Consider the following 19,674-nt stretch of genomic DNA (forward strand, 5'->3'; position numbering starts at 1 on the left):
TTTGTGTGCTCTTTTCACCCGTTATATTGTATACATATATATTATAGTATAGTGTATTATATTGTAAAATGTTGGGTTTTATGGACAGTTGGTGAGCCCAATAAGTAACTCCATAGTCACTATATGGCTTGTGATGATCATCGGACTTATTTTTTCACCCCTTCTAGAAAAACTTTTTTTAAAACACTGATCAAATATGAGAACATTTTTAGTTTGAGCACTAAGTCTGAGCTCCATCTAATTTGTTGAACTCCTGCACCTTACATTTGACCCTCTATCAGGCAGGCCTCTCATATAAAACCTGCTTCAACATTGATTCAAAAATGCACTTCTGATAATAACACTCACGTTAACAGTCTCAGCTTCATTCAATGGTAAACACTTGAATTTTATTCACCTCATAAATATTTTATTTAAATTTATTGAAAAAAGAAAAGTAACTATACTAATGAATATGGGGCCCACACCTGTGGAAACAAAGGGGTTGTAATCCAGGTCAAACATGGGCCAAATCGAGCACTTGTAAAGGCCCTGTCACACATATCCTTATGACAGAAACGTATGCCGGCGTATATGAAAATTTGTCAGAGTCCAAATACGTCCAACTTTTAATCGGATCGGAAAAGTGAACATATACAGATACGCATGTCTAACCTATTGATAGAGCATCACTTACTTATACAAAATGTATCAGACGAATGCCCAACGAATGCATAACGTATACAAAAATATGGTGTATACAAAATATCGGCAACACGCTGGTGTACGTTGATATAAGGTAAGGTATAAGTAGTATTCGTTAAGAGCTCACTGTGTTACGCTGGGGTGTGTTGTTGAACGCTGATGTTTTGAGCATGTTCAAAATAACCAGATGTACCCGATGTGTGTCTTCATAAGATATGCAGACGTTACGTTATGTTAGACATACGTGAATACGGAATACATAGTTGAATATTTACCTACGTAAATATAGTACGTAATACCTACTTGACTACGTTAGCGGTACATTAGATATAGGCTACGTCGGCTGACGGTGAATCCTACAGCCAATGTATTGATAACGAGTGAATAACCTATTCCTACCCTATGTTAAGATGATGCCTGACGACGGAGTAACTTATTAAACGTGTTTCTACAGTACAGCTAGCGTTCAGCATGTTAGCCGGTCTCCAGCATCAGCATGACGTGAACCAAATGGCACTTTTCCAGCTCCGTTGTCCAGACGCTCTGATACGTTTTAAATAAGTAAGTGATACGCTATCAATGTTTGACATACGTATAATAATTTGTTATGTATTCATTATGTATACGTCAGCTACAACACCGCTGTGGAAAAGTTGGACTGTATTTGGACTCTGATACATTTTGAGCTACTTTTCATATACGCAGGCATGTTTCTGCCATACGGAGCTGTGTGACAGGGCCGTGTGTCTGGCGTGTTCGGCGTAATCGTCTGCGTCCTTCAAACGATCACAACTTAGCCTTAATTTATATCAACCTATTGCCGATATTTCGTATGCGCCGGCATACGTTTCTGTCATACGGATATGTGTGACAGAGCCTTTACTTATTCAACAAAAGTCAACATCAGGTCAACAGAAAGAAAACAGACTCTTCCTCCATCCTGCAGCTGCTTCCCATGGAGCCCTAAACAGTGGGCAGAGAGCTGCTACCCAGCAGCCAACAATAGCAACCCCAGGAGGAAAGACAGACTCATACATGCAAATACTCGTCTCCAGTGCACCATACACATCTAAATATACAGGTGGTGCATTGAGTGGAACTCAAAACCGAAATGTTGGTAATGTTGGGATCTTACTGTACCCACAGAGGTCTGAGGTAGTCAATAATGTGAATCATTGCATGGTGGTCATGTATTGATATTATTGAGGTCATGCTCTTCATCGTTTCTGGATATTTTGGGATCTTTAACAATCTGAAGACGAGTTTGCATTTGATTGTTTGGATAACCTTCACGGCTGAAATGTGAGGTCATTTTCATTTCTTTCATTTCGTTCTGTTTCGGTTCCCGTGAAGCAATTAGAAAAAAACAGTTTGTAAATCATTAACAAAAAAACTACTAATTAAATATGGTTTAATTAAAAGTTTTGAGTCTATTTATTATTTATTTATTATATTCAGTATTTCTAAAATGTGGTTTTAGGTGACAATAAAAACCTAACAAACAAAACATGAAAAATACTTTTACAAAAAGGTATTTAGAACAGCTTTTCTTGATTATATATCTGGCTTAGCACCAGTCATCAGACCATTTAGGGCAGGGGTGTCAAAGTCAAATGGACGGAGGGCCAAATAAAAAATTTAGCTACAAGCCGAGGGCCGGACTGTTCGAATGTTCATTGAAAATTTTTTAAATGACGCATATAGTCTAGTGAACCTAATTGAACCTACTGAAAACCTAACAAATATATTCCAATATGATCAGATAAATAAAGCAATATTTTCTTATGGCTCTGTCAGTAATCTTTAATTTTCAACAGACACAAAAGACAAATTTCCTTTATATAAAAATCCCCATAACATGAACATTAAATGAAAGAAACCGGTATTCAAGGCACCATCAGTAGCCTATATTTTCTATTTTAGCAAAAGTGGGCTAAATTTACTTCAAAGAAAAAAACAATAATAGCAATTTTCTATCATCCACTCAACTGAAATATTTTTAAAATATAATTGGATTGAAATACAATAAAATAAAGTGCAAAAATCTATTAATCAAAAACAACACTTTGTTTAAGGAGAAGTAACATGCAGTGAAAACAAATATTAAACTTTAACTTTTAAACTTGAACTGAGTAAAAACTCTAAATATGTGATTGCACAGTAATGTTCACTTGTTTGAGGTTGAGGGTGATACTTGGTGGTGTCCCATCTTTTCCACAAGTTCATCAATGTTCGGGGTAAGGCTCTGAGCTGAGGAAATCCTCAGAATTGAGTGGAGGTGTTCAGCAGTAAGTCGACTTCTGTGTGATGTTTTGTTCAGGTTCATCAAAGAAAACAGTTGTTCACACAGGTATGTGCTGCCAAACATAGACAACGTTTGAGCAGCCTGGATGCGCAGCTGGGGCATTGTGTCGGGGAGGAAACGGGCGAACTCCGCAGCACCCACTGCCGCATATTTTGCCCTCAGTGCATCATTGCATTGGAGGTCAATCAACTCCATTTGGAGGTTTGGTGGTGAGCTTTCCACGTCAACAGCAAATGGGTTACCGAGCAGTTCCAACCTGCTTTTTTGTGCTTCAAAGTCAGCAAATCGGCGTCGAAAGTCAGCGGCAAGCATACCTATTTTATCAGCCAACTGTGCGCTCATATTCTTGTTTTTGTCCGCGTGTTTCGTTTCATAATGTCGTCTCAGATTATACTCTTTCAGTACCGCCACACTTTCTCCACACAGAAGACACACAGGTTTTCCAGCTACCTCCGTGAACATATACTCCGACTCCCACCTTGTTTGAAACCCCCGGTTCTCAGTGTCCACCTTCCGTTTTGCCATTTTTGATGGGTATCTGAAAGTTAATTTTACTGTGATGCTGACGACTGCTGTGCCAATAAATATTGAAATGAAGCAGCCTACTGCTCGGTGCGTCACCGTTGCATTGTGGGAAATGTAGTATTGGTGCGTGTAAAAGATCTGCGGGCTGCGGGCCGGTTCTAATAATAAATCAAGATCATCCCAGGGGCCGTAAAAAACCTTCTCGCGGGCCGGATGTGGCCCGCGGGCCTTGACTCTGACATATGTGATTTAGGGAGTTAAACTTACACATTTATGAAAATAAATCAAATATGTTTTAACAATTTCTCAAGGGGGTGTTGTTGGGAAATTTGGACCCTAATTTATAAAATGCATATTTCAAGCCCACTTTTAGCTTTGTTTGACTTTCAATTCTTCCATTTATAGAATAGAAACTTTAGATATATGAGCACAGGTATATTCCCCATCATTTATATGCACATGAACACACTTTTTTGCACACAAACAAACTTACTTTCTGTCAATAAGGACTTGAACTTTTCTGTTGTTGACTTGATTATCGCTCCTGTGGCGATTCTGGAAAAAAGACACACACAAAGACAAAATTAAACAGCATTGAGTCATAAATGTTCACAAGAAACAGTTTTACCACCAAATAACTGATACACTGTGATGAAACTTAGCAAGAAACGTATGACTCAACAACTGACATATTGTGCTAGAATTTATCATAAATACTGACGTGCAAATGTGTGAGAAGAGATATATTTTTGGAGTTACAGTATCAAACGGGAACTTCCCATTAGAGATACGCATTTCCTGAATTAAAGCTATTGACCTTTTGAGAAACCTCTACTCCCCTTCACTGATGAGTCTCCACAACCTCCTTTGTCTCATCTAGTCTCTCTTCAGTTTCTGATCACTATTTATTTCTGTGAGTGAGACACAGAGGCGGCTACTGAGACAGTCAGCGCAGTCAAGCGCTCTTTTGTAATCAAATCAAATTTATTTGTCTCAAACAGTAACAGTAATCTGAGTGAATGACAGATGTTACATACAGTAATAACAAAAGTTAAACTTAAAAATAAAATAAATTTGTTCTTCCTGAGTCAAAGACAAACTTTTTCATTGTTTTTGTTTAAAAAACAAAAATCTCCACAAATAGAGGAAAGTCTGACTAAATAAGCTTTACTTTGTGTTATATTGATGTTTTCTTTGCTTTGCTTTTCTATTAATCATTTTGGGACCCCTTTTGTAGCAATTTAAAAAATCGCAATTTGGGAGCCACAGAATTAGATGATTACTGTTCTCCAACTGTGAAACTAATGGAAATAAGACAATAATTCAAAAATAAAATCTTCCTCATATTTGACATGCAGAATTTATATCATTAGATATAAAATGTATCAGTATAATCTAAGAAATACAAAATCTATAACTACTAAATTTCTACATTACGATACAATACAATTGTATTGTCAGTTTACACTGCAGTTAAGTAGGCAGCATAAAAATTGTCCTTTCACAGCAGCTTTCCCAACACTGACGACAGTTGTTTCAGCGCTTGTTTTGCAAGGTCATCCACCTCAGTCCGATGTGGCTGTGTGACCTCACCAAAGGAACAGATGGGGACCGGCGATGAGGACCGCTCAGGATCGCCACTGCTGCCAAACAAAAAGTGTCTTGTTCTCCTCCTTCTGCTAACGTTTAACCCATTATAACACTTATTTCCTCTTCGTGGTTTGGCATTAGGTGATTTGGTGCCACACATACACGCACACTTTTGTTTGGGTGACCTTGACGGCTGAAACAAAAAATCATTTTCCCTTTATTGTTTTCGAGGTACATTTCATTCTGTTTCAGTTCCCGTAAAGCGATCAAAAAAAAAAAAAAAAAAAAAAAAGACTTCCTGAAGAACTTGCAGTAGCCCTGAGATTTGGGCAGGGGGAACTTTTGTTATGTCTTAATCAAACTCAACTCCCATGTGATTCCCATTTGTTGTCACTACATTACAACATTTTCACAAATCTGACTGTTGATTTGTGAATGGTCTGTTAAATAATAATTTTACAGAAAAGGCCTCCCTTGACTAAAACACTGAATGTCGTGTGTTGAATTTCAAATTCAACACACAAAGTTTCTATTTGCCAAAATGAGCCCACGGTCGACTGAGGTCAAAATGTCTCTGATCAAAATGTAATCAAACAGAGACCCAGTTGCTCCTGCAACCTTAATTTGACGTTGACGTCAGTTAAGAGGAGCGTGAAGTGTTTTGTACATGAGCGTGCTGATGTTAGTGAAACTGTATTTCCCACAGTCAAGAGAGTGAACGGTGATTATCAGCTGCATACGATAATGTATAGTACTGTGTTACCACATATCATCAAGGTAGTTCACTTGAATGGAAACTCCTCCCTGATTGGATGTGCTATCCTCACTTATATTTTAGATGACAAATAAAACATTTGTGAAAGGTGAAATTCTACAGAAAACACGTTTGCTTACGATATCGTCAGTGGCATCCTTGGCAGCGGTGACTGTTAGCACGAGGACCAGAGGCACGACTGTGGTGAACCAGGACAGAGAGGAGATCTGAGGAATCACCTGAAGAACAAACACACAGAGAAAACTGTCTTCAGTTCACTTTAGTTTATTGTTCTCATTGAGACACAGGGTCTCATTTTCAAGAGAGACCTGGTCAAATGGCAACAGCACCATACAAGTTACAGACTTACAGGACACTAAACACAGAGGCAACAGTCAAATAAAACATCATAAAAAATACAAATAAAAATCATAAAAGTGCATTTTCAACGACAAGAACAAACACCGACAGCTGATTTTTCTAGATTTTTTAAAATGAGTTTAAAATGTCCCAGGGGTATGAAGCTGGACAGCTTAAGTTCCTGCTGAAGCGTGTTCCAGGTTGAGGGGGCCGAGTATGATAAGGCCTTTTTTCCAAGTTCTGTGCGAATTGAGGGGACGGACAGAGTGATGTAGTTTTGAGATCGTAGCCCATAGCTATACTGTTTGTGTGATATGTAAGTGGATAAGTAGATGGGCATATGTAGATTTGTTTATTTTTGCGCATAATAGCTCGTGAAAAAAAAAAAGAGAGACTTCGATCACCTGAGAAAATGAAAACAAAGAAAACATGCATATAACAACAGAAATGATAAGACAAGTAGAACAGCAAATAATCAATACGATGCACAGATAACAAGTGTAAAACATTATATTGGTTATAAAGGGCTCTGAAGGAGAGATTGTGGTAGAGAGAGGTGACAAAAGAAAGATGTGTGTGGGTGTTAAGGAGAGAAGAGTGTGTGCATTATGTTAATTAAGGTAAAACTTAAACGTAAAGCAGTCATACGTACTCTCAAAATTAACTTGTAAAAATGGTTCTTATACTTTTTTTAGAAACTGTGATTACCAAAATGACCACAGTTTAAACTAGATTTGAGGAAGACGACAGAACATCGTTTAACATCGCAGCAATACATTTCTGTATCTACGAGGCTGCAATATGTTTTGCCTCCAAACTTTTTGATCAATATATTGTCCAACCCATATATGCATTTCATCTGGTCTATAGGACAAGTTTATACTGCAAAAATAATATCGTTTTTCTTGATTGATTTTTAGATAAGATAAAACTTTCTTTATCTTGATGGAAATTGTTGTGCATCAGTTGCAATACAAAGTGGAAAAGATAGTGTATATAAGACAAAATATAAAAAATATAAAATATAATTGGTTCACAGTAAGGTGCAATTTAAAATATAACATGCACATTTTGCAGCGTATGTGTTCACTATGTCTACCAAGGAGGTTTCTTTTGGTCCAATCCTGGTCTTTCCTGGATTTCCCAGATTTCAATGACATTTGGTAGAAAATAAATGCTTGTAACAAGTAAGAACTGAGTAGCTTTTTGTGTGAGTCCAAGGCAATTTTAAAGTTGTTTTATATATATATATATATATACAATAAAGACCTAATAGGATTGTATTAGCCATTGTCTTGGAGTCTCAAACTAAATATATGAAACTGTTAAATATCATTCAACTGAAACTGCCATTGTGCTACAGTTTCTCCTCGTCTGTCAGCAAACGACCTCTGTGTTGCAACATGACATGTCTTGCACACGATGAGGCAATTTCCTGTACTGGATGTTACACTTCCTTAATCTCATTGCATCTGATTCATCTATATCCTGTTTGGTTAACACACACTACACTGTCAGAAAGAGAAGTCGCTCATTGTGTATTGTGTTGTGTTTGACTGCATGTCTGCAACACAATCTGTCAGTTCCATATGGTTCCAGGAAAATGAGGAACTATTTAATTGAATTGATTAGTTAAACTCTTTGTCCAGGATAATATTATTTCTGAATCTTTTCCAGCAAATGTGTCAAACATTCAGTATGTCTTCAAACAACCTGAGAGAAACAAGCCTAATTTGAATCTTATTTTAAAAGATTTCACACGTTTTACATAAAATTAGCTTGACATGTGGATGGAAGCCTTGCGTGTATGTTTTCCTGTGTTTGTGTACGTTAGTTTCCCTCACCTGGAGCACCAGCAGAAACAGGAAGTAGGCGTTAGCAATCCTCTGGAACTGCTCAAACAGGTTAAGAGGCAGGAAGGTGAAGGGGTTGTACTTGGAGGTCTTGATGGCGTTCGTCTGGAAGGTGTAAAGTAAAACAAATAATTATGTTAATTCAATCTGGATTAATGTTGAAATGCACATGCTTTAAAGAAATGTAGGGTTTTTTGGATGAATATACTTATGGACATTTTTCAAGATATTTGAAGCTTTATGTTTCAGTGAAAATGCACTTCTCATTCTTCCCCTTTAATCTAGTTAAAGTTCTAGCTTCATGTGTGTAGGTGGTTAACATGCTGAATATGTTTATGAAACAGAAGTCAAACAACCATCAAAAGAGGAAACACAAATTCTCATTAACAAGGTTCTCATTCACATTTTTTCCATTAGCTACCGTATGTTAGCTAGTGTCCCTTACCTCCCGTATCTGCCACTGCCCCTGGTGTAATTATAATAAATAGAAAGGGTTGCCCCTCACACCAGCTACATGAAAGCATGAGGTTAAAACAACAGAAACCAGAACGCTTTTAATACCAAAATCTTGTCCTATTGCCTAATCATTTATTCTAAACTTATTAATACAGCAGTGAAGTACCCAACTAATCACTTGCCTTCATGTAAGGTGCACATGGGTATATTCTTGCTCAGAATGATTTAGAACTACTTATATAATGGTCCAAAAACTTAACATAAACTAACATTAACTAACTTACTAACCTTGCAGGGCACAAAACTAACTTTAGTAAAACAAAGCTAGCTAACAGAAATCCAACATCAGCTAACAGGGCGTAAGGCTAACACAAGATTAGCTAAGCAACCGCACAAACAGTTACAGCCATTATTAGCTTGTTAATTTTAAGCAGCAACTACAGCTTGGTGCAAATGTGCCAAAGATTGAGGCTAACATACTTTAAGCAAGGTTAGGCTACCAGTAATCCAACATTAGCTAACTGGGCTAAGCGCTAGCGCAGATCAAGGTGGTAATTATAATATGTATATTAATGAAAAATAATGTTGACTCCATGGATACGTCCTTGACGCAGGTGGTAGCAAGATTGTTCTTTGTAAGTATTGAAGCATTTTCTACTAAAATCCTTTTAGCCCTTTTTCAGATATAACGCATCAAACTAAGAAAACACAATAACAGGGTTGCTGGGGAAGTAAACTGGCCACAGACCACCGGCAGTGGAAAAATAAACATAGGCCCATCTACATGTTTGGTCAGTGTGTTCAGCTTGTATCATTCTTTTGACTGCGTTTGTATGAATACATAGCACCTTCATTATGAAAATCTGTCTCTATGCATCCGCGATGATAAGACAGAAGCATGGTGGCTAGTCACAGTCATGGCTTGAACAAATATTTGTCTATGATTGTGGTCCTTTGGACATTCAAAGCCCAAAATATCATGTCAGGGTGTTAATGTTAGCAGACAGACAGATGGACTGACAACCATTTTAAATGCACTGCCTCAAAATCATAAAACATTTACTGAATAAAGCATTTGTTAAAATTAAACTGCAAATGTCCCCCCCTCAAGAATGTTATTCAACAAAAAGACAATGTTCAGGAGAGTTTTTCCTCACATGAGGGAATAGTAACCCTAATGTTGTTTGTTGGGGCCAATTCCAAAAAACAAGCAAAATATTGTTTCTTTTAGTAGGTTAGACTGGCTGACTTTAATGTTAACTAACATTAATGTTACTCCAGGGCTATCAAACAATGCGTCATGGATTATAATATTCATTATGTATATCTGTAATACACACATAATGCATTAAAAACTGATATTATATATATTTTAATGGACTTATTTTCACTCAGAATGAATCAGAATGATCTTCTCCTTCTCCTCTTTGCTTTGTGCAGTTTTAGTGCATTACAGCCATCAACTGTACTGTAACTTAATGAATCTACAAAGTATCGTAAAGAGAATTACATTTGATACACACAACTTGCAAAGATATCTTTTTTACACCAATCTACATTTATTGCTTCAGTTTTTGTTGAAACTTACTAGGAAAGGTATATTAATAGCATTTTGGGTGCTATTGATTGTATTGAGTTTACACTGAGAAAGGTTTCTAATATTCAATCTAATTTAACTGATGTGAACGGAATCAGAAAATAATAAAGGCAGATAACCAATAAGCAAATGTGTGAGTAAAAGTTAAATGTGAATTTCCTGGAAGTGAATTTCCTAGAAATATTTCTCGGGGTAAATAAAAAAAGGTAAGCTCTGGATGTATCTGCCTTCTCTAAAATGTTGAGGTTAGTCAGAGGTTCAAAAGACCAAAACAGAACCAGAGATGAGGGACGCTCAGAACATATCCATAAAGATGTTAGTAATCTCTGGGTTATAACTTTGTTAATCCGTAAGAAAACCTCTCTGGGTATTTCTGGTTGTTGTTATGTTAAAAATCCTTGAGTTTGACTTTATGAGAGTAATCTGGTGGGAGGTTTTGCTCTGTGCCAGGTGGATCTTATCAGGAGGCTGAAAGCTCTTAATCGGCCGGACTGTGACTCCCATGTCGGTTTATTACTGGATGACTTTACTAACAACAACACCGCCCACAGGCTAGAGATTTGGTTCTGGATGAAATGTTTAAAATACACAAGCTCGGAGTTGTATGGAGGATGAGTTTAACCAAAAATAATGTTATTAAAACAGGACAATGGAATATTAAAAGGGTTAGAAGAATAAATCTTGATTTAGTCTACTTTTTCCCTTTTCCATTCGCTGTTTCAACTTTCAATTTTCCTTTTCAGGTTTTTCAGTTTCATATTCTTTGCAGCTCTGCTCTGTTTTAATAGTGTTTCAGTTTTTCGAACCGATTTGTTATATGCATTGTCTTATTACAACATCTGTTTTGAAAAGTTATATATATACAGTTTATTATCTTTATTATAAATTCCCATTACATTACAGGTCCTTTAGCAGATGCTCTTATCCAGAGCGACTTACAGTGAACTAACTACAGGGACAGTCTCCCTGGAGCAACTCAGGGTTAAGTACCTTGCTCAGGGGTACAATGGTGGCAGCCTGGTATTAAACCCACAACCTGGTGTTGTATTTGGAAGCCGTACCACTAGGCCATCACCACCCCATTTCAGAATATATATTTGTCATTTCAATATCCAATTTCCTCTTTTTTTTAACACTTCATGATGTCCTGAGTAAACTTTGTTGTCAAGCTAAATAACAATTTATTCACATTTTTCTTTTTTACTCTCCCTTTCTGAATAAAATGATCATACATACAGAAGTAGCAGACATTATCTTTGACTAGTTTCTAAACATACCACTGGCTTACAGTATGTAATATTTTAAGAACCAATCAGAAAACACCAAAATGCATGTTTACAATTCTAATATAAGTGATCCATTTATTTTTCTTTAAAACTTAATATTTTATTGAGTTTTGACCTTGACTGCAGCGACACAGAGAGCACACTGGGTTTACCCAGAAGCCACTTCAACTCTTTGACTCTGGCTGGAGTCCAGTCTTCTGATAACGGCCAAACACTGAAGCAGCAAGAAACAAGAGTACTGTACTGACTGATATGCGGTAAACTGTTTTGTCTATAACAGGGGTGTCCACACTTTTTTCACTGAGGGCCACATACAGAAACATATATGAAGGGCTGGGCCACTCACTCGAGGTGAGGTATATTGGGGGGGGGGGGGGGGGGGGGGCAGCCTCCATCACAGCTTTCTATTAATGAGGTTTCATTTTATTTGTTACAATAAGGGTTTGCAGCTCATTCTCAAAACAGGAGCTTCAGATTGCTTCTTAGTCAGGATGGTGATCCTCCTTCACAGCCCTGTTTAAAGGGGGGGGGGGGGGGATATCTCAAGCTTGTTAAACAAATAAGTTATTGGGCTTGTTAACACATCAACTAACGCTAGTTAGAATATGTTATCAACTTTAATTTAATGAATTTATTGAAAAATTGACCTTACATAAATACTGTGTAATATATGTTTTAACTCTCCTATAATGGGAACAGCGTTGCACTCAGTGGACTGAAGGATGCTGCAGGTCAGGAGTAAGTTTGGTGGTTGAGATACGAAGGACATCACAGAGATGCTGTCGCTCATTTTGGATCTTAATCTGCTTTTGTTCAGAGTTAACAGAAAATGTTTGCTCAGATGTTGAGCCGAACAGACTCATCATTCTTTGTGCGTGGCGTCTCATCAGAGGAAACTTTTCCAAGCTCCCGTAGAAGTCGGGGAGGGAGAGAAGCTGATGTTGATTCTTCAGGGAATTATCGTATATAATTATTATATATAAGTTCTAGTTGCAGACTCTCTTAAACTTCTTCAATTTCTTTCTCAATGATAGAAAAATCTTGGAAGTGCTGACTGAATTCTGTCATGAGAGACGTGATCACAGACACATATTTACCCCTTGTTATCAGAAAGCTTGGCCTTTGGAAAAGCACATTTGATTTCGGACAGCGTGGGGAAGTGCGCAACATTGAAGTTGCGTAGTTGTGTCTCAAAGAGACGGTGCTTCACACAGAATGCTTTCATGTGCGCAGTAGGCTCTTGTTCAGTGTTGAGATGACTAGTAAGATCAACTAAAAATACCAGGTCTGCCAAACATGGAGGGTCACTCAGCTCATGAAGAGGTCGGTCCTTCTTTTAAAAACAGGTTCATTTCTGATCTCAGGGCATAAAACCGCTGAAGCACGGAGCCGCGACTCAGCCAGCGCACATCAGAACTGTGGAGTACGTCCCCGTATTCAGCATCGACATCAGACAGGAAAGCTTTAAATTATCTGTGGTAAAGTCCTCGTGCTCGAATTATGTTGTGCCCTTTAGACTCGTAAGACCAAGCAGCTCTTCCGTAACGCAAAAGTTGTCGTCAACTCCCCGCAAAATAAAAATTAACAGCTGTGCGGTGTCTGTCGCATCTGTGTTCTCATCACATGCAATCAGTAAACATCTAAAGCACAAGCTGACACTTGATGTTTTAGGTTAGCTAACAAGTCAAAACTGTGTTTCTGTGTTAGAACAAAGACGTACAAAACATTCAAGCACAAGTTTCTATCTGGGCCATATTCCATTATACTTTTAGAATTTGCTGCGGGCCAATTAAAAATGGCCGCAATTTGGACACCCCTGGTCTATAAGGTAAGAGGTCTGTACATCCTCTTCTCTATTTTAGAAGTTTTGTAGAAGACAATAGAAACTCACGACATACACATATCCACATTGTAATACTTACTGCATATTTAAAGGAGAGGTTGTACTCGCGGTCATTGGCGCAGAGTTTCCTCTCCAGCTCTGATTTGAAAGGACAGATATTGATATTAATTTAATACATTTTCCTGCATTAAAAAAAAGTAGTTTAAAACAACCAAATAGCTTTTAGAACATTGTCTAGGCATCAGAAAACACTGAATTTGTCCAAAAAAAAGAAGCCTATTATGTATTTTTTAAGACAAATTAAGAAAAATGAATCCTAAAAATAGCGTGTCTGATGAAATATTCACAGGAAATAATCTACTCAAAATTCTTCCAAACCGCTCGTTTTACACAAACTTATTGTGTTCACTATTCGGGTTAATTGTGCAGTTCATCAGTTGTTCTGCACCGTTATTGTTATGCAGTATGATATGAAATATCCATAATATATGTCAGATGAATGACAGAAAAGTTGTGAGAGCTTTGGATCATATCATATAAACTTCCTCAGGAGTTGCTTGCTGAGTTGTCATTGAAATGGTCCATTTTTCCTGATCACTTTATTAAACACTTAATAATAATAATAACTTAACAAAATAATAAAAATCTAATAATATCATTGTAATGACAACTGGGCAACTACATCTGCTGAGGAAGTTCTTGTCATACGATAAAAAGCTCTAACACAACTACTCAAGGGACTGCTGTTTTTGAACTAAACTAAAATCCATTTGGTTAAGTCTTACCTCTCTCATTTTTCTTTACACAGTCCACGCCAAAGAACGACATCTTGACTTCCTCCTCCTGCTATCTGTCCATCCTACTGGTCTGTGAAGAAGAAGAAACAGCTGTTACATTGCGCCAATAAATCTCAGTCACCAAATATCTCCATCACCAGGAAATAAACACACACTCACACACACCAGATTGTTCACGTCAAACATCGGCGTTCTCCTGTAAACTGGAGAGTTTAAACATCATTGCTGATTGCTGTTAAAGTGAGAATGACTTAATGCCCGCCAGCTGCCAGTAGGAGATTTTCCTCAGTGTGCTCTATGAGGTAATCATTCCTCAGTCGTATGGCTTTTTAAACAAAGGTTAAAGCAGGTTTTAGGTTCCCAGTATAGCTGTTTTCTAAAAATACCTTTTATTTCTGACTGGAAATTTTTTTAGACCAAGTAGAGAAGCTGTAAGTTGTGAATGGTGTGGTAAATAGTAGATATTTAATGTCAAAAGCACATGATGTGTGCGTATGCCTGAGGGAAATTCACCTTATAATCGAGATATTGAAAACGAGGTGGTTCAGTGGTTAACGTGTCGCAGTCAAGTTTACTGTAGACTGCATGTTTACAGGTCAACAAGCTAACATGCTCTATTCTTCTTCTTCATTACATCAAGATGTTCATTTTGTAAATGATGGTCCCATTTAGAGTAAAATAGACGATTAAGCAGCGTATGCTTTAGGGCGGGGCTACCTTGTGATTGACAGGTTGCTACCACGACTTTGTCCGGTTTGGGTGGTTTGGGTGTTGTCCGTGTTTCTGTCTTAGAACTTTAACTATTTCACAGTGTTTTCAGTTTATTTAAGTTAATTATAACATTTTGGTCGCCTAAAAATGTCTTGTTCCAAATGGTGACGTCAAGACGACGTCACCATTTGGAACAAGACATTTATTTCATCACTTTTTATACACGTACAGTCTATGCCTGCAACACACAAGTGTGTATAAACGGCACATGCTGAACAAACAGTGACAAGGAATCAAAAAACATGTGAAGAACAAAAGAGGAAGGAAAGTTTTAAGCTTTGCGTCTGTTTACGATGGCTCCACTACATGTGTATTCATCTGCCTTCGTTTTCACCTTTCGATACAAAAGTTCTTACTTCAGGTTTGCATCAGCCCTTGAGCCTCTTAATGCGTTTCCCATGTAGGGCAGAGTGACTCAGAGGGAGGCTCCCCTCTCAGGCCAGACATCCACTCGTCCAGCTATCTGCTCCTTCTGACTGTACAAGTTCAAAATCAAGAGCCACGTCTGGCCCTGCAGTCTGTCTCAGCCGACTGATGGCGAGACTCAAAAGTGGCTGCTGGTATGTCGCTGTTATTTTAATGGCTTCCCTCTTACAGCCCTGACACTCCAAGCCAACAACCATCAGTAGTCCCCTGGAGTTGTTGAAAGGGAGCCACGCACAATGGCACCATTTCTTTTTTAGAAGCTAGTGGATCCCCATCTGGTTGCCACAGGGGTTACAAACTAAACTGTCACCAGTAGTGGAAAGTACATTTATTCAAGTACTGTACTTAAGTACAATTTAGACTAGTACTTTACCTGAGTGTTTCCATTTTCAGCTGCCACTTCATTTGAAAGAGAAATATTCTGCTTTTTACTCCATGACATTTAACTGACAACTGTAGTTATTGGTTACTTTTCAGATCAAGATCTTACATGCATCTCATTAAATATAATGTATTTTAATAGATTAAACTGCCCAACCGTATCTAAAGGACTTGTCAAACATATCCGTATTGGGGAAACATATACGAAAAATAGCTCAGAATTTGTCAGAGTCCAAATACTTTATCGGATCGGAAAAGTGAACATATACAGCTACGCACGTCTAACCTATTGATAGCGCATCACTTACTTATACAAAATGTATCAGACGAATGCCCAACGAATGCATAACGTATACAACAATATTGCGTATACAAAATATCGGCAACACGCTGGTTTACGTAGATATAAGGTAAGGTACAAGTAGTATTCGTTAAGAGCATGCGGCGTTGCGCTGGGGTGCTTTGTTGAACGCTGAGGCCGCGAAAATGTTTTGAGCATGTTCAAACTTTTCAGACGTACCCAACGTGTGCTTCATAAGTTATGCAGACGTTACACATAAGTTACGTTACGTTAGACATACGTGAATACGTACGTGACTACGTTAGAGGTACGTTACGTTTACGTCGGCTGACGGTGAACCCTACAGCCAACTTATTAATAACGAGTGGATAACCTATTCGTAACCTATGTTAAACTTATGCCTGACGGAGGAGTAACTTGTTAAACATGTTTCTACAGTACAGCTAGCGTTCAGCTAGCGTTTTGGGAGCTTATTGGGGTTTGAATATAGTATATAGGGTCCCTGTGAGTAGCTCAACAGAGAGCATGGAGGATGCTGAGAGGCTGCGAAAAGAGTACATTCTGTTCTCCAGCATCAGCATGACGTGAACCAGATGGCACTTTTCCAGCTCCGTTGGCCAGACGCTCTGATACGTTTTGTATAAGTAAGTAATACGCTATCAATGTTTGACATACATATAATAATTTGTTATGTATACGTTATGTATGCGTCAGCTACAACACCGCTGTGGAAAAGTTGGACGTATTTGGACTCTGACACATTTTGAGCTACTTTTCATATATGCCGGCACGTTTCTGCCATACGGAGCTGTGTGACAGGGCCGTATGTCTGGCGTGTTCGGCGAAACGTCTGCGTCCTTCAAACGATCACAACTTACCCTTAATTTATATCAACCTATTTCGTATGCGCCGGCATACGTTTCTGCCATACGGATATGTGTGACAGGCACTTAAAGTACTTCAATAAATGCATCAATTAAATGCATCAACAAAAAACAACAATATGAAATATATAATATGACATTAAATCTAAACAAAATCAGCAAAAATAAAACATTTGAATCATTTTCCAACTGTGGCTCTTCATTTCGAAGGCAAAATATACCAGGTCTCCCCTGAGAACTGTACTCTCTACCAGTGGCAGAGTTTAACTAAGTACATTTACTCAAGTACTGCACTTTACAATTTTGACATACTTGTACTTAACTTACTCATCCACTAAATTTAAGAGGTAAATCGTGTACTTTTTACTACACTACATTTATCCGGCACTAATAGTTACTAGTTACTGTTTTTAAAAAGGCACGATATTCTTGTATGATATGATGCAGTACTATGCTTCTAATCTACTTAGTAATATACAAAGTATATACAATTGGCTACACATTGACAAACTCCAATATTAAAAATATTTTAGAGTTAGTGATAAAAACATTACAATATTACAATACTCAATAATAATATAAAACTGTGAAAGGAGCCTCTCTGCATATTGGGTACTTTTACTTTAAAAACTTTAAGTACATTTTCCTGATAGTACTGTACTTTTACTTAAGTAACATGTTGAAATCAAGACTTTTGCCTGTAATGGAATTTTGTTACTATAGTGTTTCTACTTTTACTTGAGTAAAGGATCTGACTAACTTCTGTGCCAAACAACAATATATGTTGATTCTGTGCCAAACATAATATATGTTGTTATAATGAGAAAAAAGTTTTTTACCAAAATACTTTGGTCTGTATTAATAATGAGAAATGTGTGTCATAATAACGTTAAAAATACCTTGTTAAATCATGAAAAGGATCTCGTAAAAATCAAGAAAATTTGCCATTCATGGTGTATGAGAAGAATTTTGAGAAACTGAGCTGAATTAATTAAGTTATTTAAGAATGTAAAGGATTTTTAATGTATGTGAGAGAAAAAAAATGTGTCGAGAAAAGGACTTAATTAAGTGCAACTTTGGTGTGTGTGTGTGTGTGTGTGTGTGTGTGTGTGTGTGTGTGTGTGTGTGTGTGTGTGTGTGTGTGTGTGTGTGTGTGTGTGTGTGTGTGTGTGTACTCTGCCCATGTTGAGGATTCCCGGACAGGGAGCAGTGGCTTTAGAGTGTTGGTTGCCAAGGTGACGTCAGCTCTGGAGCTATAAATATCACCCACATGTGTTTGTTGAAGAATGTGTGTGTTTTAACAGGAATGCCAAGGCTCTGGAAAACACACACACGAGTGTGTTTTGTCTGCAATCAATGTTTTTGTGTGTGTGTGTGTGTGTGTGTGTGTGTGTGTGTGTGTGTGTGTGTGTGTGTGTGTGTGTGTGTGTGTGTGTGTGTGTGTGTATATCTTTGTCCACATGTTCCCTCTGGTGTGTGTTTTGGGGTTTTGTGTTAACTTGCATGTGCAAACATATTAACACAATATATATAGAGAGTAACTGCACACACACACACACACACACACACACACACACACAAGCTTGTATCGCCCACCACATGTCCACTGTTTGACAAAGTCCCACCACAAAGGGCCAAAAGCAAACAGTCCACCTATTCATTCACTCTAAATAAACCACCCAGTTTATTCCACAGCCAAACACAGAGTCATGTGACCCGACACCGAGAGGCGTCTTCATAATGGTTAACAGGAAAAAGGTGCCATTTAAACTTACTTACAGTCATCAAGAATATTTAACGAGGCTGTAAATTTGAATGTCAAATTGTGTTGGGGAGTTGTTTTGCGCACTTGATTTTGGCAGATACTCGGACTTTCCAGACTTTACACAGACAAAACTGGTTCCAGACAATTAGTTAAGAAGATGCTGGGAACACAGCTCTCGAATAAAGTGAAAGATATTATTATTATTATTATTATTATTATTATTATTATTATTATTATTATTATTATTATTATTATTATTGCTACCTGCATGTAATATCTCGTGTGTTAGTAGAATGTTTTAATACCAGAATCTAATCAGGTTAAATTTAAGGGGAAACTGTTGTTAATTAAAAATGTACTATATACTCCACTACATAGTATTTTCGAAGCCTGAAGTATCCTGAAGTGATGTATGCAAGTTAGAATAACACTGTCATTCAAAAACAACCAGGAACTGAACAAAACAGTGCTCAGTATCTCCATTTTTCGTGTTCTGAAACCAATTCGGAGAGAGAGACCGCCGCCGACCACCTGACACAGAGTCCATGAGCATCCCAGAGAGTCTCAGCTCAACCCTAACCCTGCATCGTGGGTTCCGGACCGCTGGAGCGCTCCAGTACATACGCCAGATCCAACGCCTCCACTAGCTCCTCTGCCTCCTTCAGTACTGCTGCCACACGGTCTTCAATCGAGTCGGTCAAACTTTGCATTTCTGTATTCTGGGTTTAATGCTCCCTCAGATATTGATTATAGGGTAAGAGTTTGGAGTAGTCATCTTTCCGCTGTTGAGTGCAAGTGATTCCACTGGTCCATTTTCAGGACTTAGTTACTGTACATTGCCAATTGTGTAACCTGCCATCTATACATTCAGTATACCTTTAACATCATTCATTTTACACTTGTTATACATGATATGCTTATTCAGTAGTCTGTATATCTTTAGTAGTCGATACATTTTTCATTTATAAACAACCTGATTACATGCTTTTGTGTGTTTGAAGTATTTACTCGGAGTAAACTCTTTGATCATTTCAGATTTTGAGACTGTATGAATTAACTTTGTGTTAAAGTATTTGGTCTAAAAAGAGTACTTCCA

At 37.7% G+C, this 19,674-nt stretch overlaps 1 protein-coding gene across 4 annotated transcripts in view; it reads right to left on the reverse strand.

The window, feature by feature from the left end:
* The window catches only part of LOC115013305 (phospholipid-transporting ATPase ID-like), a 46,907-nt gene that overhangs the window by 16,632 nt on the left and 10,601 nt on the right, over window positions 1-19,674 (reverse strand). For all 4 annotated transcript variants that reach the window (XM_029439508.1, XM_029439510.1, XM_029439507.1 and 1 more), the window contains exons 2-6: window positions 14,039-14,120; window positions 13,333-13,391; window positions 8,063-8,176; window positions 5,999-6,097; window positions 4,008-4,069 (exon numbers count right to left, since the gene is read on the reverse strand). In XM_029439508.1, coding sequence (XP_029295368.1) covers window positions 4,008-4,069; window positions 5,999-6,097; window positions 8,063-8,176; window positions 13,333-13,391; window positions 14,039-14,081 — 377 coding nt within the window. In that variant the 5' untranslated portion in view covers window positions 14,082-14,120. The remainder of the gene's footprint in view (window positions 1-4,007; window positions 4,070-5,998; window positions 6,098-8,062; window positions 8,177-13,332; window positions 13,392-14,038; window positions 14,121-19,674) is intronic.

The sequence above is a fragment of the Cottoperca gobio genome, chromosome 9 (genome assembly GCF_900634415.1).
Source record: "Cottoperca gobio chromosome 9, fCotGob3.1, whole genome shotgun sequence".
In the NCBI taxonomy this organism is placed as follows: domain Eukaryota; kingdom Metazoa; phylum Chordata; class Actinopteri; order Perciformes; family Bovichtidae; genus Cottoperca; species Cottoperca gobio.